This window comes from Falco punctatus, assembly GCF_963210335.1.
Source record: "Falco punctatus genome assembly, chromosome: Z".
NCBI classification, from domain to species: domain Eukaryota; kingdom Metazoa; phylum Chordata; class Aves; order Falconiformes; family Falconidae; genus Falco; species Falco punctatus.
Window position 1 is genome coordinate 21,041,965 of NC_137586.1, and position 24,243 is coordinate 21,066,207.

The 24,243-nt window shown below is 37.7% G+C and overlaps 1 protein-coding gene across 3 annotated transcripts in view; it reads left to right on the plus strand.

Moving 5' to 3' along the window:
* Positions 1 to 24,243, plus strand: part of RAB3C (RAB3C, member RAS oncogene family) — a 158,033-nt gene that overhangs the window by 22,529 nt on the left and 111,261 nt on the right. For 2 of the 3 annotated variants that reach the window (XM_080372965.1, XM_080372964.1), the window contains exon 2: positions 9,319 to 9,546. In XM_080372965.1, the coding sequence (XP_080229091.1) occupies positions 9,319 to 9,546 (228 nt within the window). Of the gene's footprint in view, positions 1 to 1,914; positions 3,517 to 9,318; positions 9,547 to 24,243 lie in introns of those variants that run through there. The other variant, XM_080372963.1, reaches the window with a different exon arrangement.

The window sequence follows — 24,243 nt, forward strand, 5'->3', positions numbered from 1 at the left end:
GCGAGAGGTGTCCCCGGCGGGCGGGCGCTGGCCGCGGCCCGTGGCAGGGCAGGGGTGCGGGGCCCCGGCCCGGGGAGCGGGGCAGCCGGGGCGGGGGGCTGAGCGGCGGGGCCCTCCCGCGGCCGCCGCCCCGCCGCCGCGGCCGCGGGTGGGTTCCGGGTCGCCCTGGGCACACCGCACGGTCTTGTGCAGACCCTGCCCTCGCAGCGCGGCGGCAGCTCCCCCGGAGCGGGCGGGTGGAAGTGGTTGGGCGATGGGATGTAAGGAGGTCCCACCTGGATGCGCAGGGATCGGCGCGGTATCTTCCACCCGTTTATTCAAGAAGCAGTTACCCGTCTGCAACAGGAGAGGTGGCTCGGGGCTAGGACTGGGGGTAGCGAAGGGGTGGCCCCTTTTCAGCAGTTGTTATGTATGGAAGAATGTAATGCTCCTTATAGCACTGGAGAAACAGGTGCTGTGCAGATACAAGTTACATTACACAGAGTTTTTAGCAGTTCCTGGGTTGTTGGTTCCAAACAGTTTATGCTGGTGAACTGTACTTCAGTTATTAATTAGGACCTGTTTTATAATCTCATGCGGGAAGCAGTTCTGGGGGCACCAGACTGTAGCTATATTTGAACACATGACTGTTTTTTAATAGAAAGTCGGTCATATTACCAGTGGGTTGGGAACAATCAATGGTTTTATACAATGCAAAGAGCACTTCTGCTGTCCGTTGTGATTTAAGTTGCGAACTGCAGCTCTGCTAGCTAATATTTTTTATGCTGGATATCTACTCTGACAGTAACAGAATTTCAACCTGAAGGGAAGTTCTGCATCCTTTTCAATATGTGTGTTCAAAGTGAAGTCTGAAATCTTAAGTTATGTTGAAATGGAGTTGGGTTTGCTTGACTTTGGGCTGCTTGACTTTGGGCAGAGACTGACCATTTCATGTATATTTTGCAGAGCAATTGCTCAGATGTCACATGCTGAAACCTTTCAGCCAAAGAGGTGCACTAGAAATAAGCTGTTCTTCATTAAGAATGTCTTTCAGCTTTCTGGTTGGAGAGCAGCAATAATCAGAATGCTGTTGAAAATGCCTGGTCCTGAATGCTACATGTGTGTGTTGGAAATGTTTATGTGGTATTTCACATTTATTTACACATGCTTATTGAGATACTGAAGTCATGTTTAGTATGTATTGGCTTTGGTGAGCATTTCATTAAAAGCAAATTTCACTAGTAAAGCATCACAACTACAAGTTGGTCACTATTGCATTTGACCTTTTTGGCAGTGTTGAATTCACCGATGTTGTTACAGGCTTACGGAAACAAAAAAGTGGTAACATTAAAATCTTCTAAAGAAAGGAAGGTCCACATACACACATACATACATATATATATATGTGTGTGTGTGTGTGTGTATTTTGACACATTGGAGAAAAACTTTTAATTTTTTTATGTTTGTCAGTACAAATTTATGTTAAATATAATTGATTAAAAGTCAGGAGAAATCACACCCTTAGTATAAAAAAAAAGACAGAGATCTAGAAAAAACCCTAAAATTTCCACATTTTCAAGGCTGGTGAGATGGTCAAACAGTGTCTATTTTTAAGCTTATCTCATTCAAAATCATAATCAGAAGCATCTGGATTTTTCCAAGATGTGAAAATGCAGTCTGGCAGATGAGGTTTGATATTTTTTCCCCCACATTTGGTGTTTGCGTGTTATTTTTCTTTTTTCTACTTGACACTCTTACCAGCATACTCTATTATTATTATTATTATTATTATTAAGAATTCCAGTAAAACACTATTCTGTTGTATATTCTTCTTCTTAAGCGTGCCTAGTTTTCCAGCATCAGGCTAGTATGGTTGATCCTTGTCCAAATGTGGTTTAGTTTGGCTGAACTAATTGCTTGATTTATCTCTTTTAGCTATCTGATTTCCTATTACGTGAAAAAAATGTAGTTCCTTCATTGCACACAACGAAGTTATGGAACAGTCTGTTACAGAGCTACTATTCCGAATTGCAGAAAGAGTGATCAAGTCTATGTCTTTTGATCATGACAAAAAAAAACACCCTCAGAGGAAAGCGTAAGCATTTTTTTTTTTCATTTCTATCCAGCAATAATTAAAAAGAAAACTAAAAAGTAGAACTATTTTAGCAGGAGGAGGAAAAGGGCCTGTGCAGCGGCATTATCTTTCTGTATTTACAAATTGTTTCAATCTCAAGTTCATGCAATTTCTCTGTAGGCAAGAAGGGCCAACAGTGACCAGAAAAGCAGCCCGAACAGTCCTTCCAGAGAAGGAGTTACCTAGTGTAAAAGTTTGCTGTTGTCATCTGCCGGGTACAATTGATTCTGGGTCAGTTTCTGACTACTTCTCATTTTTCTAGCCATGTTTTCAAAGAATGGATATAAGTCTTAGTAGGGCTTATGTCCATGGAGAGGGCTTTAGTTTAGAAGTCAAAAGCAGTCAGCTGCGTTTTCTGTGAAATATAGAAGTTTGTATGGTTTCTGCATATTCTTTTAAGAATTGGTGTGAAGTAGTTGAAACATCTGTGTCTCTCAGTGGTTTCCCCTAAGGCTTCCATGGTACTTTCAAAAGTGAAGATTCAATGGAACATTCTCAGTGATTCATACACTGATTCACTCCAAGTTTCAGTCCCTATCTGATTGTAGCATGCAGACTTCCCACAAAGCTACACTTTGCCAGAATAAGAAAGTGGAAATGTAGTTTGGATAACCTTTTCCTAGTGTTTATCAGAGCATGTGGGCATTATGATGATGGCATTTTGAAGAAAATGCTAGATCTCTGGAAACCCTCTCTTTCACTTGCCAGGGCATGAGATCATTTCAAAGGTGATGGAGGCCACAGAGGTGAGGGAAAGCTAGGAAGTGGGAAATAATCTGTAAATAATCAGCTTTGCCAAGGAGAACATTTTCTTCTTGGCTTTTTTGTATCTTGTTGTCACTGGCAATGGTTATGCCCACACAAAACAGGTTTGCAACAGTACACATCCAAACACAATGGAGAAGGGCAATAGCAAGTAAAAAGACTGCTTCCAGATATTTGAGAATTTATTTAAGTTGTGATGAAAAAAGCCAAATCAAAGCTCTGAGACATAGGAGTCAGCAGGGCAATTAATCTCCTATCACTCAGCAAAATTATTAGATACATTAATCTTGGTTCAAATTAGAAGCACTGGAGTGGAAGAGCCTGCCAAGCCATTAGAGTCCACAGAGCAAGTCATATACACCTTTTTGTTAATTGATCAAGCTGCATTTGGAGTCAGTAGTCCTCTTTCTGTCACTACCCCTTTTTGGAAGTGTACTGTGGAAGCTCATTCCCTTGCTGGTTAGATCTTTCTAATCTCCAGCTCGAAGGCACTCAGGGCTAGTTTATATTAACTTCTTAATGTCCAGTGCCTGCTCCAGTTTACATTTGTCTAAATAGTTCTCATTCCCTAATGTTCACTCCAGATTATTATCTAAGGAAACAAGCTCACGTTTTGCTTACTCCTTTTTTATTTTTTTATTTTTTTTTAAAAAAAGGTTTCTTTCATAAAATAAGCTCTTCATTCTTCTGGTCTTCCTAATAAACTTTTTCTGTACTTTCCAGTCTGAACTCAGCTTTTGTAAACATTCATGACCAGATTGTTACAAATGGTATCTCACCACTGCCTTAGACAGTGGCATTAGTATTTCACTGTGTCTTTTGGCCTGATGCAGCTGCTGTGGAGACTAGAGAAGCTGCACAGTCTTTGCTAGTCTCATAACCCTGAATGCTGCACTAAATAGGGCAAATGACAGAGGGCTGTAGCCACCTTGTCTTCATTCTCTTTCTTACCCCCTGGTAAATTCAAATTAATTTCTACTGGAGTACTTGGCCTGACACAGCTTGTATTTTTTTTTTTTTCAGAGCTGCACTTTTTTGGTGGTTTCTTGACATCCTGTGTTAGGCTAACCTACTTAGGACTTCATCTCTGATTTTGCCGCTATTTGGAGAAGGGGATTTTGCTGTACTACCTAGAGTGGGAATTGGAAATACATTTCTTAAGCTACCCTTTTCATGGAGAAGGTAAACTTAGGTTAAAGAAAGACAAAGAAGAGATAATGCCCTAGCTCACCACAAGTGGATTCACCAGAATCCATGTGCTAGAGCCTTGCCAGAACTGTTCTTTATTGCACCTTGCATTCTGCTGTCCTGGACAGCTGCCAGCACTGTGGCCACGTTTGTGCTACTTCTGCTGATAGGAAGCAAGTAGAGCTTCTTTAGAATGTAATAGACCTCACCTCTCTGTATCTTTCCAATATTCCCCAACTTGTCATTTCAGTATGCCACTTATAATAAAACTTTGCATTTCTAACTACACATTTCCAATTGGGTTATGATATGCTTACACATATTCATGAATCTAACCTTATAATACCTTGAAGCAGATAAGCTTCTCCTCATGCTGCCAAGTACATTGGTTCACAAGCTGTGCTCTGCAGATGGCTAGCAATCCGTAAATTCAAAGTAAGTGGCTGGTGCATTGTCCACTGAACTCTAAGTCTTATTAATTGGACAGTTAAAAATTAGATGATAAGGATTTGTGAGAATTGGCTCTGTTCTGCATCTGTGGATACTGATGTGTTCTCTGAGAGTGCACCAAATGTAAGGGAGGATAAGCTGCTTGTCCAAGATACAGAAAAAAGGAAAACAAGTCGTGGGATACCTCTGAAAGATTAGGAATAAAACCCAATCTCTAGATTATTGGCCTGGTATTTTACCTAGAATATCATTGATTTCTTAATGATTGGGTTATGTTGTCATGGTGTTCTTATGTATAAGGATCTAGGTAACATTTTTACTACTCTGATGATGGCATTTGATTTGCACATTAGACACTCGCTTGTGGTGCATCCTACATACAGTCCAGTGAGTTACAAACATTGAGTTTTCCCATTGTATTCCATTGTTTTAATATCCATTGACTGATTATATTTTACAAAAAGCAAAAAGATCACCTCACAGATCACTTCACAAAAAGCTGTGTGTGCACGGAACTCTGTCTTTTTACTAAAAAAATGACTAAAGTCAGTTTCTTTTTAGAAAGCAATGGAAATGTATATATTTCTACGCTTTATGTAAAGGAGTGTTGCTCTTTGAAACAAATGTAAATTACAAATCAGTGTCTGTCTATCCTTACTGTAGATAGAAACAAGGCATTTTTTTTGCACTTACTATTGATCTTTTCCTTTAAGACATGCCTGGTTATATAGTTTTTAAAGAAAACCAATGTATTTGTAAAAGGCATAAAGAACGAGCCTCAGTATTTTAAGTCCCAGCTTTTCTTGCTTTTTGTGTCATATTTTCCAGGGGCAATTTATCCTGCATTAGACATTCAGAGTGGAATGCATATAGAGGTACAGGCCAGGGGGATTCATGGCATGCTGCTCTGCTTAAATGAGAAAGCTGTTCAACTTAATTCTATCAAAGAAAGAGGTCCTGTAAGGCCATAAAGCATAACATAGTCAAGTGTTTTGTTATTATCATGAAGGTGGCAGGTAAACACATACTTCTTCAGACATCTGTTCTCCACCCTGCCTTGTTTTAGCCTATTATTTTGGGATCAAGGAAACAGCTGAATATAAGACTTGAAAAGTACCTGAGTCTGATATAGGAAACTCAATGATTAAACTTGCCTTTGCCCATAAATAATCCTTATTTAAGGAGTGTGGATATATAAAAGAATATGCTGTAAGCAAGGAAGAATATAAAGCCATTCTTTTTTGCCCTTGGTCCGTATTCAGTCTGGGGACAACCCTACTCTGTATCAAAACTGGGAGAAGGTATGTGAGACCTCCTGACTGTAAGTCTTCTGATCATTGTCTTGAGTTTAGATTTCCTAGTGGACTTTCAAGTCTGTCCTGGGTCCTTTAGGAGGTAACCTGAGATTGCCTTTGGTGCTAACAACCTGATGGGTACAGGGATCTGAATAGGGACTCATTCAACAAAAAAATAAAGTATGCAATATACTAATGAAAATAGCCTTGTGTGTTCTATCTTCAGTTTCACTAAATAAGGAGAAAAAAATACTGAAAAGAAAGCTCAGTGAGTTTTACTGGAAGTGATGCTTGTTTAATATACCCATTTAATCACTTGAAAAGAGAACTTTGTCAAAATAAAGGTAAGAGTTTTGCTTTCTTTGAAACAGAGTAACATAACATTAGTGAGTCTGGCATGTTTATTTGTTTCTCCTCCATGTATGCATTATTTAATTACAGGTCCAAACATTGCATTCCTTGTGATATTTTCCAGCACTGTTTCCAAAGGAAGAGCATAACAACAGCACTAGCTTCTTCACATTTCTTTGCCAAATGCCTCCATAGCAGGGACAAGTCCAGTTAGGAGTGAACTGACATACTAATATATGGGGAAGTGGGCTACAGTGCATCCCATACTTACTTGAAGTCAGCAGCTTGCTTTTAAGGAAGTCTTGCAGACATATTCGCAAAGTTCAAGAGGACCAAACATCTAGATTTCCCTTACAGTCAGCAGAAAAATAGAGACTTCTCTAGATTATCATTTAGTGCAGGACCCTGATATAGGTGATGTGAATGGTATTCTGAAGAATCTGTGTCTGAGCTTACTACAGAATGAGTGAATGTGGGAAGTAATGGCAAAGTCTTAGCATCCATACTCAGTTTGATGTTTCTTCAGTCTAATGCAGGCACTAGTACTTTCCTAATACTCATTCGGTTTTGGATGTGAGAGAGGATCCAAAGTTCTTTGGATCTTTGTTTAAAAGATACCTGGCTGGCTCTATAGGCTAAAATTAGTCTTTCCAAACAGTATAAATTATAGCCAGTACCTCCCAAATCATGTCACGATTCCCCTGGTGGGAGATGACAAAATTAATCCTTTCCTATACCTTCTGCATCCTGTAATAGGCAGACATACTCCTGTCCCTGAAATAAAAGTTAGCTGCAATTCTGTGTTCAGCTTGCCCATAATTCTGTCTGTGGTACTGCAAGTAATGAATCCATGAGTTCAAGGGACAGTGAAGGTTGGGTTTTATTGTTTTATTATTTTTTAAGAACTTTTAAGGAAACTATTGCATAGGTAATGCACATAAACGCATTAATTTAGTGGAACACTGAAATTCTTTCTGGGGCAAGTCTGTGTTTAAAGCCATCCACAGGAAACCTGTTCTTACTCAGGAAGGCTACATACTGCACAAGATTTAGCAAGCCTATTATTAGAATCCAGGTCTCCTGATTCCTCTGCTCACTGAATCAGACTGTTTCTGAAGTGTTAGGCATTAAAGTACATGGCGATGAATGGTAAGGCACATAGGACTGAGGACAGCAAATTAAATGAAAGCTAACCCCCCTTTTTTTTAAACCTTAAGTGAGTTGAAGAAGCTACATGGATGGCTTCCTAGGAGATAAAATCAAGAAAGAAAACTATTCGTCTTGCTAGAAGCAGTAACTACTGGTTTCAGCTGCTGCATCGCAGGGAGGAGCCACAAGGGCAGCAGAAAAGGCTGCTGGGGAAGGTGTACAGGTTAGACACTGGCATCCCCAGCCAGTGCACAGTCTTTTGTCTGCTGGACTTTGTTGACTTCTAGTTGCAAACTGTACACAACACTAGCATACTCTTTACTACTTCATAGCCAGTTGTGATTAGACTGGTATAAACAGCATTTGATTTTCTTTTTCTCACGTTCTAAGTGAAATATCCCCAAATATTTTCACAGTAAAGGAGAGCAGTGAAGGTGAGCAGCATATGTTTCTGTCTTTTGCTATAGAAATCAGAAAGATGAAAGATTAGTAATGTGTATGCTTGGTAATATTTAGGGTTTTGTTCTAATACTTCTTTGTTTCATGCCTGTGAAGGAAGTTAATAAATATTACGGCCAATACAAGCACTCAGGTTGCAAGCATGTAGGTACCTTTTAAACAAGAACTTTAGTCACTACCAAATGAAAGGGTAATTCTGAAATCAAGCACTCCCTAGTGCATTATTTATGAAACATAAATCTTACACTGAATTTTCTCTCAAAAGTTTGCTACTTCCGTTGATTCCTTCACGACTTTTTGTCCGTGCTTCTATATGCCTCTTCAGCAGCCCATAGAAGATGGCATTCTGTTATTTGTGCTATGAGACAGCAGAATTAGTTCAGAAAATTTTTGTAGTAATTGGAAATCTGCTGAGAAGGTGGGTTAGTGTACAGCCCTTACCCTGGTTCCATCTGTCCTCTCTCATTGCACAAGTGCACTCTGGAATGTCTAACTTGGGAAGCTTTGACATGAGCTGCTTTTCCATGAGCCTTTATGTTAGGATATGATGTGTGTCTTTCCGTCTGAGGTCAGTGTGCAAAACTGTTGCATTTAGTATTGCCAGACTCCAAGAATTTAAAATCCTGCCACCGTCCCAAAATACTTGACATTTTTTCTTAAAAAGCATATGAGGTGAAACACTACCTAGTTCTAAGTATTTTATTTTTGCCATCTGTTTTTTGAGCATCCCAGGTAGAATTTTTGCAAGGTTTTCAAGTTAATCTCTGCAACCTTCCTGAAAGCCAAAAGTGTACTTTTTATAAATGGAACCCATAATCTTTGTAGTCTCTAGAGTAAAATAAGCTTGCTGTTTAGCTGCATTCAGTAATCTGTGCATATTCAGGTGTTTTATATGGATTAGAAACTGTATTTATGGACTCAGATTTGAAAACGTTGACAACTGCCACTTATGATGATGTTGCATTAACATTGCAAATTCTGAAACTATAGAACAGACTAGAACTAGAAGAAATAGTAGAGGTATATACCAAACACACTGTTTAATGGTATGGTAACTGAAACCTGCTAAAGGCATAATGCTTTGAATAAGGTTTTAGGTATTATAAAAGACAGCAGCATATTTAAAGTAAAATGAATGGTTCAAGAATTTTATCAGATGTAAAACATAGTAAGCTTTTGCTTGGAAACATACCTTCTACTTAATAATGCAACATTGATCTCTTCCTTCTGCACAAGTGAAATATATTTGTGTTTTCACTACTTCATTCATCACATTTTCTGAAGGTAGATCTTTTTAATTATATATTCAAGAACGGTCATGGATTTTCAAAATTGATATTTTTTTTTGGTACCAGTCACCAGTGATGTTTATTTCCTCTTTTGCAACTGGAACTATTACCATAGATACAAGAATCATAAAAAAGAATTAAAGCTGTGTGAATTTCTTTAGTTCATTTATAGCTGGTATCAAAAATTCCATTAAAGTCTGTTTCCACTTTTATATGATATAAGAGACAATAAACTATTTATTTTTATTTTGAATTACAGATGGCATCTGCTCAAGATTCCAGATATGGCCAGAAAGATACATCTGACCAGAACTTTGATTACATGTTCAAACTTCTCATTATCGGCAACAGCAGTGTTGGGAAAACCTCCTTTTTATTCCGATACGCTGATGATTCCTTTACATCTGCATTTGTAAGCACGGTTGGGATTGATTTCAAAGTAAAAACAGTTTTCAAAAATGAAAAAAGAATTAAGCTACAGATATGGGTAAGCCAAAAATAATAATTCTATGAACTAAGCAGGCTGTAGCAGTTTGATAGCATTTAAACTACTGTAGGTTTGCAACTGAATGTCGTAACCTTTTTCTATATAACTACATATATATGTATATGGCATAGTAATGAAAAAGCAGTTATTTCCTGCATCATTTTTCTGTCTTGAATAATGGAGTGTAGGCAGTATTTGCAAGGCACTGAAGTACAGCAAAGCATATATTCTGAATTAAATTCTGTTAAGAAATAACACAGGTTGACACATATTGATATCTGTGCAGTGAGGTATAAACAACTGTGCAATATATAGGCTATTGAAAGTGATACGTTATTAAAAAAGGCCTTGAAATACCAATTAGGATCTGGTTTCTTTCCACAAAAATTATAAATTAATTTAGGAGCTATGATAGTGGGTGCATAACACAAGGCGTAATTTCTTGCTCATGTTTGTCATCCAAATCACCTGAAACATCTTTCTTCTGCTGCTGAGGAAGAAAATGTGTGGAAAGACAGAGTGTGACAGCTGTGTTGTCCAAGTGTACGAGACCCGTTATCCCTTGCCTTCACCTTAGAGACGGTGGAAAGATGCCACATGTAGGAAAGTGTGATGCCAAGGGAATAGGTGTTCATTTCTATAATCTTTCCTCAGAAAGAAAGGATAGCCTGGTTTGTGCAGGAGCTGCAAATGCTCACATCTAGCCTGGTTTGTGCAGGAGCTGCAAATGCTCACATCTAATTCTTGGGTGGTAGCATGATACTTACTTAAAGGAAAGGAGGGAATAGCAGAACATTTAACAATGTGGGACCTAGAGTTAAAGCTTCAGATCTTTGCCATCTTCCTTGGGTGCTTGAAGATTTTGAGCAGTGTTTTCATTGTCGGATATTCAGAACAGATTCATTAACCAAGATTTTCTTTTTTTTGTGCATGAATACATTTAAAAAAAAAATTAATGATGGGCAGCCATTAAATCTCAGGACACATCAGATAAAATACAACCAGTTCATCTAACTTATTTTGAACAGCAAGTAAATTGAGTATTTTTTTAATATGGCACAAAGGTGAATTTCCCAGAGTTGCCTAGGCTATATCTAACTCATGTCTTTTTAGGTAGGCTTGAGCCCTTGATATCTCAGATCATTTGTTCTGTGCCCTCTAGGAGCTGGAACACAGTCTCTTTGCCTCTGAACCTTTTTTTAGCTTAGATTCTTGCTATTATTATGACTGTAACCATGCTACATACTAGATAACTATGTCATGTACATGCCTTCACTACAATAACTCTCTAGTTTTGTCATAGTAATTCAAGGCTGGAGATCACGTGGCAATTCCCATGGACATTACCTTACTATTTTTTTGTAATGGAGCAATAAAATTTTGTTCACATTAGAGTCTTTATACAGTTTTCCTAATCACCAAGTATTCCCTACAATAAATAGATTTTATTGTTTATGTCTCTTCTAGCAAAAGCAGTGTTAGTTTACAATGTTGCATTAACGTGATTAGTTTGCCACCACTATATTTCTCATAATGCCTCTCCATGGCAGAATACAAATATGTGCTTGGCTCAAAGCGGTCCATTATTCTAAGGCTATCCACGGCACAGAGAGGATGTAGCAGCTGTGTTCTAGGATAAACTTCCAGTTCTAGCAAAACGGACATTTTGTTGTTCTTTGCGTGGCAGTAACATGCAGAGTCCAAACGGACTCTGACAGTCCTTGCCTGAAAAAACTTGCAATTGGAATGAGTGAAACAAACACAAGGGCTCCCATGTCTTTTAGGGAAGAGGGAACAGAGGCTCAGAGCATGGAAGAGACCTTTCTAAAGTCAACTACCAGGATGCAGGGTTAGAGACAGGATTTCAGATATTATTTTCATGCTAAAGCTTTTTATAGCAGCCAGTATCCTGGGGTTTTTTTGTGTTTTTTTTTTTTTTCATTAAAATTTTAATGCCGTTTCTTAAAAGGCCTTGATATTGCCAAATTAACTCAAATTGCAACTATTGCTGTTTGCACTTTTTAGATGGAGTATTCTGCATTGGAGCATTGTGTTGCAGTTATGCTTGCTAGTAAATGAGCTGACTTGCACCTTTAGAACCTTAAATAAAATCAGTTAAGTATCTCAGAAAGCTATTCTAGATCACTAAACCTGAAATACAGCTATGTTACCCCATCTCATAAGCTATACCAACAGCCATATTGTTCTTAATACACAGTATTTGTATATGTAATATCTGTCTATATTACATTATACCTCATTACTTTTCTTTGAGTATGCAAATCTTTCTAAAATGAATAGTACTCCTGCAATATCCATTTCCATTTCAAACTATATTTATGAAAGACCGTTTACATTAGATAAAATATAAAATTGAATGAATCGTAGTGAGTGTGATTTTATGTTAATTCTGAGTAGAAACATGCATGAGGTTCTAACATTTCCTTCAAATCACTGGCAAAGTACTTGACGACATCATGTGATAACTGATGTTCAGCATATGTGAAATAAACTTTCTGAGAAACCTCACAGGTTTGAATAGTCAGAAGAAACCAAAAATGCAACTTTGAAATGCATACTGAATTACAAGATCAGAACTTAATTACTTTGCCATATACTGCAGTGAAAGAATACATGGAATGCTGCTTTTCTGCTGTCTTTGCCTGGCAGTAAGATGCAGGAATGCGTAAAGAGTAATGCTGTTCAGTCTCTAAAATTCCCTAGCTAGAGACACAGTTAATTCAACATGTGTCCTGTTACAATTTTGTACGTATTTTTCTTGGGTAGACATTTAAACCTGTTGTTTAATAGCCCTTTGAGCATAATACTTTGTGTTCAACTGGAAGCATGCTAGAGCTTGAAACACTGATTTCCTCAGAATAAGATTGTCAAATGCTTATCAGTGAAGGCTGACAATCAGCATGGGTAAGGATGCAGAATTATTATTTCTTGATAAAATTCATGGTGTGATTATCACAGATGAATTAGCAAGGGTTAACAGGTTGAACTAGGTGCTGTCTTACTGGGAGGCTCTGCAGGTCTTTTATTTGTTTGAACTTTTTTCTTACTTTGAGGCAACAGTGTCTTATTCTTGGATTGAAAGGACCTGAATTGAATTGTCTTCTTTTGTTGTTCAAGTCAGGGAGGACAAGGCTCTTTCTAGTACTTACCTTTATATCTTTTTCATATGGTCATAAAGAGCCTGAAGGGAACACTGTAATGTTTGGGGTTTTTCCTTCTGAGTCAAACACCTTTTTTTCCACAGAATTTCTTGGTGGAACCAAGAGATGTGTAGAGTTCAAGTGTGATATTCATAAGTGATAGCACCTTACCTTTCCACAGGACTACCAGCTGGCTCTGAAATTTTGTTTCACAGGCAGTTATAAATGTGACAGCACTGGTTTGGACATTACAAAATAGCATATTAACAGGTTTTTTTGCCTTTTAAAGAAGAGAAATTTGTAAAAAATCTGTTTTACCTAAAAGGGCATTGATCTCTCAACAGAAACAAGAAATTCTGGAAAGGAATTGTGTCTGTATGCAGCACATTCATGCATAGTATAAAAGTCTGTCAGAGTGCTTTAGGGTGTTTTACAGTGTCAAATAATAAACAGCAATATAATTTTCCTTCATTTGGTTTAAGCTAGTAATAATAAAGGGATGGAACTGGAAGGCTCGAAGAGTCTTTCAAATTCAAACTGATAGATTTCAAATTATGTTGAATTAAAATAAAATGGTTTGTCAGTACTAATTCTCACAAAAATACAAAATTCTGACAAAAGAAAATTATTAAAAGTTCAAAGAAGTGCAAATCAGACAATTAAGTTTAACCTTATAAATCTGTCACTGTATTCACTGTATAAATCACTACATTCAGATACCACTATCATACTATATTCAGTATACACCCTGTAACTGTGATGCCATAAAGGTTTACACTACTTTTCTAAACTCTGGCAATGGTTTTATAGAAATAACAACCTGAAAGAGTTCATGGAGAAAATGTGGGCTAATTTGGACAGTAGAATTCGTTAGCTAACATTTGACAAAATAAATCATTATTATAGGGGAAAAAGAAAAAAATAAAGTTCAGATATTGATTCCTAGAGAACAAATTAAGAATTAGAAAGACAGGTCAACATATTTATTTAACTGACAATATATCCATACCACATCTTTAGCTTATGTTTAAAATTTATTCGATTACAACTCTCAGTGATTTCTAACTTATTTCAGTACAAATCTTGTTTGAGGAATAAAGCCTCAAGTTTTTCCACTCTGACCTGTTTATTACACAAAAATGTTCTAACTGCATTCATACAGAAATATTTGCATAGTTTCTATTTGATCACAGCACTTTGGTGCAAAAATCAAATAAGAACACTGCACTGCCTTTTGCTGCTTAGATGGCTTTTCCCTGGGACTAGCCATAGACTTCATGAAGTAGGTGCAGTATCACACACAAATAAAGGATGTCCTACAGAAGTCAGTGTAAGAACTTATGTCAGCATATCCTTCCTAGAACTGTGTATGACAGTTTCATTTGATACCTAAAATGTTGCTGTCTTCACATCAGCTGTTCTCTATAAATTATCGTAGGGCTTAGGGACTAAGTGAGGACTAGGGTTTATAAACTAATTAAGGAAATGCAATGTCATCCAGTCAATAGTTGAAACTATACTAGTTGTTTAAAAAAAAAATCAGTAATAGGTACCTGATTTTTTGCTTTACAAGCTCCCTAACAGTGCTTTAGCAGTAAAAAGGTGTTAATTTGGAAGTTTGAATGAAAATTGCCTTGACATTGGAGTCTTCAAGGGGTATCCTACAGTAATATGCATGTGTGGAGGCAGTGCAACATTGCAGACATATCCTGTAACAGTGACTAAGGCTATAGCATCAGTGCAAGAATCACTAAATACACTGGTTCAGAAGAAAGTTAGTGAAAGCTGAATCAATAAAAGGGGAGTTGAGTAGCATGTGGAGATAGTGGATAGCAAACATAGCAAACGTTTCATCACAAAGTTCAGGACCTGATTTTGTCACATCTGACTCAATTGCATATTTTTTTTTGGTATGTTAGCCACATCAAGTTTTATTTCTTGATTCCTTTCTCAGGTGCTGTGACAGTGTGTAGCTGCTGCTTTGAATACACAGCCTTTTTAGGTGAGGATAGGAAATCCAATATTAAAAATTAAAATTCCCCGTCTCAGCATGAAAATCAAATGTGTGTACGGTAATATGTCAGGCAAAAAGTGTCTGAAGAGAGCAACTGCAGACATCTGGGATTTCTCTGGATCCATTTGTACTAGTAATTTAAACATACCAAGATTGTCCCTTGGCACAGAATAGCTTTTGTCCATACATTTAAACTCTTTCAGTGTCTGGAAGAGAATGGACACATCCAGATTCTGTATTTGGAAAGTTCTCTGTCCTGTGCTACATCCTGAACCTTGTCCAGGAACTGTTTGGCAGAGTGCTGGCAAACCTAGGTCAAAAACATGCCAGAAAACATGCTGGCAGTTTCATGGTATAGACAAATTCAATAGCTTCAAAATGCTCCTTGGCACAACTTAATTTGCTGTTACAGGCCTGGTCTGAAAAGGCAGCAGCTCTTGCCAGCCTTGGGTTAGGCTGACCTGTGTGTGGTGATAAGCAATGCAACATGTTCACAAATGTTGTTCTGTCAGAAGGCCATAAAGGAACCATTACTCAGAAAAGATGGTTGATGAGGAATGTAGTTCTGATGGCCAGAATGCAAACTCTTTCTGGACTTTCTCTGTTAGCTGAAAAAAAATGAAATTCTGAGCAGCTTTTGTTTTGATTTAAGCTGCTCTCCAGCAAGTGAACATTACCCCAGTTGTGGCTGGGCATTGTTAGCCCAAAATATTCCCTTTCTTCTCCTTTGCTTATTTCTACACAACACATATCTTTGCAGAGCCATAGATAATATTTACTTGAAAGTTTTAGTGTAGGATCCTATTTTCATACTGCTGTATGATTTCACGTAGTGCTTCTTCTACGTCTTCATTGAGAACTCTTCCACTTATGTACAAGCCATGTTTGGTGTACTTAATTTCTCAGAAATACTGGCATTCATTAATCATTATTTTTCCATAACTGGGTTTTTTTTCACCCGAATTTTTGTGGCACCTGGAGTTTTCAACAACAAATACTAAAGAATCGCGCATCCAAGGGAAAGCCCATTATAGTACAGACAGTACTACTGTGTTCAGATCTCAGTCAGAGAACTTCCAGGAGTTTTCAATCTTTGTATAGCTTAAGGATCTTTGTTAATTCCAGAAGCTGTATATGTTCCTTGATTCAGGGATTCTTAGTAGTCTTTTTACCTTGCCCTTTTTATTCTGTATTCTGTTTCTTGTAGATGCTCTTCTGTTTACATTAAAGTTGCACCCATGGGTCCAGTTCAGCTCAGGTTTCCATTATTTTAGGTAAATAGCCATGAAAAAAATGGTTGCATAGCTCACTTTTAGTCAGTCAAGTGGGAATAAACAGGTGGGAAGGGGAGATGGCTAATGTAGGTATTTGTGATGGAAAAGAAAACTACTTGCTTAAAAAGTAGACAAGACAGCTTGCCTTTTCCCTAAACTTTAGTAGGTGCTAGTAGTTTATATCATCAATATAATGTATACATAATATAAATAGTTTGTATTATAGTTTATATTATGTTTATATATATGGCTTAAAGTTCAAAGGCATCAGAGCAAAAGGAAGTATAAGCAGAAACTGGAAAGATAATATGTGTGCTGCTGTTTGAAGTTTGACTAATTGCTCACATAATGAGGTATGACATGAGAGAAAGCACCAATGAGTCTGAGTGAGAGTAGGACCAGGAGTCTGTGAGACAGGGCACTGTAAATGGTGTGAAAACTCAGAAACAGTTACAGGTACTACATGTGATGACTTCTATTATTTCCTTGCAAATCTCACTGCAGAAGTGGTAGCAGATGTGATATTGCAGTCATTTAGTGGAAGACACAAAACGGAACTCTGCAAAACTTTTTGTAAGAAATGCTACCTTGGGACCTATTCTGGGTGCAAAATATAGATGCATCGATTACAAACGATACACATCTTGTAAAACTGCTTGATGTATTTATTGTATAGAATCAGGCTGCAGTCTTCAGTGTCAAAGAAGATCTTAGCAACGTGAAGGGCATACTCAGTTCAGATGACCTTCAGTGCAAAGAGCACATGTGTATGCTTTGTGAGACTGGCCATAATGGCCAATGACAGCACTTTAAAAATTTATATACTTTTATTTTAAAAATAGCACTGGCTATTCAAATATTGATGTGACATTACAGTTTTATTGCTATGAAAAGCAATGTCTTCAGGGTTTCAAACAGTGGCTCTAAATCCAGCTCAAAAAAAAAAGATGGTGCCTATCACTTCAGCACTCTGTCTAGAGAGCCCTGTGGCCTGATTCTCTGTGCTTGCACTTACACTCATATGCACCAAAGCGGTTGCAAACTCCTGGCCTCAGACAGTTTGGAGAGGAAACCTGAGGTGAATACCAGTCCTGCAACTGCAACTAGCATTAAATTCCACTATTTTTCCCAATATTCCAATGGGGTTTTTTTAAGCTTTCTATAACAGAAGGTCAAAGATTTTACTATTTTACAAATTTCTGTGATTTACAAAATGCTCCATTGCCTGCTTCAACAATTTTGCTATATAGCTTTGCTTGCAGCATAGAGATCAGGTCCCTGTGACCAGCTTAGCGCTATATATGTCATCGCTGGACTTTAAATATCCTCTGACAAAGACTCCTGTTATCAGTAAAATCATACATCTGTATTCAAAGGCAAAGATTAATTGGAAAGAGAAGGTGGCATTTAGGATAATTAAAATTCTAAATAAGCCTTATCTCGCTGTTTAAGTGGATATTTCCACGGGGATTCTCTAAGAGAAACTGAGCTAGTTTAAGGCACTTTATAGCTTAGGCAGCTTCCTTCACCATACTCCTGGGAAATGCATCCTGCCATTGTTTAGGCCAACAAATCATCATCTTGCCAGACCTAAAGTCATTGCAGCTCCCCCTAACCTGTGACCAGGCAGTCTGGTATAATATTTTTCAGCTGCCTTTGCTTTCCATATCACAATCTGTGAGACGCCAGCTTTTCCTATATAGGGAAGCATATACCTGTGGAAGAACTGTCATGGACCAGCACTAACATGTGTGCAAGCATTATATGGATTGTACACAGGCTCCTTAAAAAGTGATGATGGGAAAGGGAAAATAGAAAAGTCTTTTAAAATGTTTACCTGAACAGCAAGATCTTTGATCTTGATTAAAACAAGGACTCAGGATGGGAAGGAAAAAGGGAATGGAACAATTTTACTGTGATAGGGATCTGAAGCAAGAACAATAGCCTTGTCCTGATGTTGAAAAAAAAAAGTTATTTTAATTGCTCAGGCTCAATACAATCCAGAGAAAGCTGACAGTATATTTTAAACTGTGAGATGTAACTTATACTTATTAAGCTATCACTTTAAGAAGCAAGATTAAGTCTATTGCTAAAATGAAATTGATATTGACAGCATTTCTTAAAGTGAAATTATCTATGCTACCAGGTCCTGTGAACCATTTTAGCAGCACATTTAAACATCCATACAGCTGCAGTGAATCTACAAAGAAAAAAAAAAAAAAAGCCTGTACAGGGTCTCTGCTGTGTTTTAGCAAGATTCGTGTTGTAGATTAGAGCAAAATCTTGCACTTTTGCTGTACAGATGTTGCTTTGAAATTGGAGGACCAGAGCCTTGGATGGGAGCCATAATGTAAATACTACGAAAAGGGGAGTGTAGAAGCAGTATTTAAAGCTCACTTTTGCTTTCTTCTGCTGCTCAGTGCAAGCTATTTCAGTGCTGCATTAGAACAGCTGGAAGTCATTCTGAAATTATACTGGGCTGAGAGGGGCATAAGTGACTGAGGAAGGCTGGGGGTCACACAAAAGCAACTCATTTTTATTTAACACTACCCAATTTGCATTATGTTCTGGAAGTAAGCGTAAATGCATTTTGTAAGAAGCCAGAGCCTTAAGGGGCTTCTTACTGTCACATCAGGATAATGTTTGTAGTAGCTAACACATGGATGATGCAAACAGCTTTTATATGTGAAATGATGACATCAAGCAAAATAGGAGGATTTGGCTTTGTATTTACATTATTATTTCTTGGTCAACTAAGAAAAATCCGTTAGGATACTGGCTGCATTTTTTTCTAGTAGAGAAGCTGTTTCTTCCACTTTTCTTTCTTTGCAGTGTAGTTGAAAGCTAATCTCCTTCAATCTTTTCTGAATAAATATGTTGTTCTTCTGTAATCATCTAGGTATTTTCTAGTTTAACCCAGATTGTTTTATTACTCATTACTTATAAACAAGTTCTTTGCAGAGTTTTTAGCTGTTATGACTTTATTCATTAACCGCAGTTTTAGGATACAGAGGAAATCAGTTGTGTGTTCTGACAGCAAGAATGATAGTTGATGGACGTTTTTGCCCTGTGTAGATTGGATACTATTGACTTTGGTTTATTTTACTTGGAAATTAAGCTAACTCTGCAGAAACGGATACGAAGTAACATCTCTTAAGCATTTCTGGGTTTTCTTTCTAGATGGTTTGGTCTGTCACACTGGCTAGCAAGGCCTATACTTGTTCAGCTTAAAGAATCATTCTAGGATGAGCTGAGCTAAAACAAACCTGGAAGTGTAATACTTTATAATTCTATATTCACCTATAATTGGGACTCATACTTTCTGCAGTGTCCTGAAATCTTCTGGGATTGCTTATTTCTGACCTTTTCTCCAAAAGATTCTCAAATTCCAATCATCATATGAGACTTCCTAACAACAACAAATAAAATTTACTTCAACTGTAATTTCTTTGGAGAAATTGGTTTGTGATGGGGGTTCCTAGATTTTAGTGGATACGATCACACATGAGACAGCTTCACCTATGCTGGGAAATAGAAATGCAAGAAGGAAGTGTGGAACCATCCCAGCTGGCTAGAAATAAATGTAAGATTCTTTAAATGTATGAATAAAAGGAATCAAGGAAATTTCCTGGAGTGGGCAGAGTTTCATAATGAAGAGAAGGGTGGGTAAGGAACTAATGGCAAGCTGTCTCGAAAGGACAGGACATCAGACTTAGAATGCACTGTGAAAAGGTTTTAGGACTCAAATAGTAAACTTAATACATAGTAGGTATATGCTAATAATACTCGTTAATGATGGCAAGTTGGGAAGTGTTACCAGTATAGAAGAGGATCAGTATAACATACAGAAAAACACAGTGACTTTCAAGTGTCAGGTAATAGATATGGGATTTAATGTATCAGTACAAACTGGGCACTTTGAGAACAACAATAAAAAGTTATTTTATAAACTAGAAGTTAGTCAGTTAGCAACCACTGAAGAAAGGCAAAATCTGGGTATGCAAGAAAGATCCATCCGTCCAATGAAAAACAGTTAAAATGGCTCTTGCATGTGCCTGGTGAAATATTTCCAGAGGAAATTGCGCTATTCCATTATCTACTGCACTGGAGATTCTTCATATGGAGAAAGGAACTCAAACTGAAGACAGGTACAGAAAAGCCCTATTGTAATGAGTAGAGGAACTAAAGGAAATGGAATTAAAAAAAGTGTGGGTTTTTTGATTCCAGAAAACAAAGGCTCTAGTGTTTTGGGTTTTGGTGAAGTAATTTTTATTAATAAATATACTTCATTTTGTCCCAAGCACGCAATTCTCCATTAAGAAACAGTTTGGACAGGAAAAATGTGTAGGCAGGCCTGTTATTTATGTGACATCAATGTGCTGTTAGAAGAAATCTGTGACAAATGAACAGGACATGCACTGACGGTCTGTATAGCAGACAGAGGCATTCATGAATTTCCTTAGAAAGCATGTGTGGAGTTGGGTCAACAAATGGCACGTGCACTGTTCTGAATGCCCCCAGTTGCTCCTCCCCAAACATACAGTGGAAATTAATGCTTGTATGGTATTTTTAATATGGCAGTGGTCTCACCTGCAGTACCTCAAGGACTCAAATAATTGTCTTCCTTCATGTCCATGAGGCACCATCCTTCTTCCTGCTCTTTCTCAGGCTAAATTCCTTTAGGAAGTCCATCCTTGCAGGTGCTAATAATGTTTTTTTCACAGCACTCTGCTTCAGGCAATTTAATTAAATGGGGGGGTGTGGGGTGGGGGGGTGTGGGGTGTGTCACAGTAGTGTCATTAGCTGGCTGCATCCCATAAGATACAGCTCATGGCAGGTAGGAAGACTCATAACAGAAGTGTGACTCAAGGGCAATCAACAGGAAATCAATTTGGTCGTTGGATATGATGAGCGTGGTAGACAAAGAAATTCACTGACAGCAGCTGAGTGTGAACGCATCTGCCATGTTGCAGGGAGTATAGAATCTATCAAGGCAGAAAGGCATTAAAAAGGTCATCTATGGCAAGGGGGGGTTGTAGCTGCTTTGGCTGGAAAATGCGAAGGCTGAGGAAACCAGTATTGCACTAATTAGAGGGGAAGAGAGAAAACAATGGTGTAATTGAAGCATATGTGAGAAGTCCTGAGAAGATGAATGTCAGACCCGAAACAAGAGAGTAATTAAGAGCCAGAAGGATATAAAGACCTTATAGAAAAGTCAAATAGTCCAGGAGAAATGCCTGTACAGTGAAGGTAATGAGTGTCATTATGATCGTACAGGAACAGGAGTCTTAAAAGCTAAATGGAAGAAACAATGTTAGAAGGTGACATTTGTATACAACACCCTTAATTGGACACCAGCTCTGGGGATTAAACGCATGTGTTAGAACTAAAATCATGAGCACTTGTTGCTTTATTTGAAAGGCTAAGACTGCTTATGAAAATCAGCCATTATAATGGCTGATCTGTATAGGAGGAATGAGCTTTTGATTTTAAAGGGATGGAAAAAAGAAATCTCTGGAATCCCTTCATACATTCAATGGAAGTCCTTGCTAAAGGACATTGCACATTCTAAAACTTTACATGCGTTAAGAGAAATCTGGGAAAATTCATGTAAGAGATATTCACTGAGTATTTATAGATATAGAAACCACTTCTAGCTCAGTAAATCACAGAACTCCATGTGATTGGAGGTTAGGGGGATGCTAAAAATAATATCATATATGTCCAACTTGCTGTTACCATTTTCCCTGGGCATTTAATCATCCACACTGTTACAGAGATACTGACTAGATATACTTTTGATCTGACCCAGCAAGACTGCTCATGCATGAATGTTTATTTACTTGAAAAACGGATCAGTTCTTTGCCTTATTCCAGGAAAAGCTTCCCTGCTTTTTATGAAGCTTCTAGCTAGAAAAGTGCAAGAAAATCCAGTCACAGCCATTTTAATACTCAGGCCTCTGTCATGAACAAATGAGCCTTAATAATTTGAAAATAACAGGATCCAGGGAAATAGAAATTTTACCTGTCTGTCCCTTACAACAAAGTTTTCTGACAGCTGTCATGTAGTAGTGCACAAGTACTCACAGAAGAGATTGGAGGTGAGCCATGGCAGGATTGCAGTCTTGTTTCGTCATGGTGAAGGATGCAGGGTCAGGAACTGGGTAGATTCCAGGAAATCTTGTGATAGTACTTGTGCTTTGATTCCCGTTTTTAAAGGATTGTTAAGAGGCTAAACTATTGTGTAGTTCCTGATGGATCACATACCAACTTTCTTCTGCTAAATTATAAAATTTGCTAAATTATAAATGCCTCAGATATCACAGTCTATTTCCTTCTGAATTCCTTTAGAAATACTAGGCCCCAATGCAGTGGTTCTTAGAAATTCATATTTGGGCCCATGGTGTCCTGTAGGACTCCCAGATGTGGTCTGTGAAATGACTGCAAATTAAAAAATAAAATACATTCTCACACATGTAAGTGAAAAAAAAAAATGAGGGGGAAATAGTAGATTACATTATTAGCCTAACCTGTATTTGTCTAGAAATAAAAACTCTTGTGGGGCATCTCTGCAAAATAAATTGAATAACCTTGACTTAGAAAGCTCTATTTTTCTTTTTCAGATGTAGGAATGCCTCCACCTGACTTGCAATAAACCATTCTCTCTTGAGCTCATAGGTTCTTTTTCTTCTTCCTTTGTATAAACACAGCACAGCCCTTGAGACTTAATTCTTTGATATTTTGCATTTTGTGTTGCCAGCTAGGAAATGCAATAGAATTGTATGACTTCTCTTTGTGTATAAAAGAATAAGTAAATATGTACACCTTCTTCATATGGAGAACATTTTCAGGGAAGACTGGCTTAGGTTTGGATAAGGAGATTGTTGTAAGATGCTAGGGGCTGTTTCTGTTGACAGTGATGGACACACATTCATCTAACACATCTTTTGTCTCAGTGCAATCACTGTGCAAAGTTTCCAGCACCTCGTGTGCTGCCACACAAAGGGTCTCAACACAAAGCAATGACACAGGAGCAGCCCTGACATAGTAGAAATAGGCGATGTTTTTCTAAATATTTTTAAGTTCAGGGGCTTTTTTCTCTTCCCTTTTTCCTGATTTAGTTCCAGGTAGTACAGTGAGAACATAACAAGCACGCAGTGCATTTGCCTAATTCACAGCCCAACTCCAGATAAACTGAGTGCAAAGGTAAATTGCTGAGTGCAAAGGTAAATTTGGTTGGGTTTTTTGTGTTTTTTTTTTCTGTGTGCACAGAAGTTCATAGGAAATAGGATCATTCTGCAGGCCAGGATGATTGACTTCCTACGGCTGTTTGTTTCTGATTATGCAGAAGAGGCTGTGTTAATGATTTACCCAAATATAATTTTCAACGACCAAAATGTGTGTATACCTGTGTGAGAACTTGAGTTTTCAAGAGTAGTACACGTCTTTTACTTTGGCTGTTTCTTTTGGAAGAATACAGTTAAATCCACAGCTACAGTCCAATGACACAGGGATGTCTTGTTTAGTGTGTTTATAAACATGGTCTACTTATAATGAATTTTAAACACTGGAAGTTTATTTTAGCAATTTAAAAAAACGGGTAGAGTCACCCACATAAAATGTTCATTAGTATGTCTTCCACTGATTTGTCTCATTAAATATAATTCTAAAATTAAGTAATACAGCATTTTTTTATGACTGCCTTGTGGATAGTGTCAGTGGTATATGAACAAATGTGGTTGATTGTTTCATAGCTTTTTATCACAAATAACTTTAAAAAAGAGAAAAATCCTCCTCTATGGCAAATCACTTCCAAATCTGAAAGAACCAATGTTGAATGACTGTAATTCATCCTCTTGGTAACCCAAATTGTATCTTCAGGGCTGCCAGACTAGCAGTTTGAAGATAGGGTCTGATTTCAGTTTCTGGAAGGAGTTTTGTAGTCTGGCTTTGAATAGGCTAGGGAGGGAAAGACATAAGTTTAACAACTTTTAATGTCCTTGAAGGTCTTAATTTAACTGATTGACAGTCCTTCATCCAGAACTGAATCAAATGTAAATCTAACGGCAATTACCCCGTAATTTGCATCTCACAAATATAGCCAAACTCCTTAAGAAGTAAAGATTTAGGGAAGATTTTAGCTTCATTACAGCAAGGAAACAGGTGAATGTGACAGCATTATATTAAGTTCAAGATCTAACAGTTTTATCAAGTGCTGTGACTGCTGTGACTGAGTCAGTAGTTACGT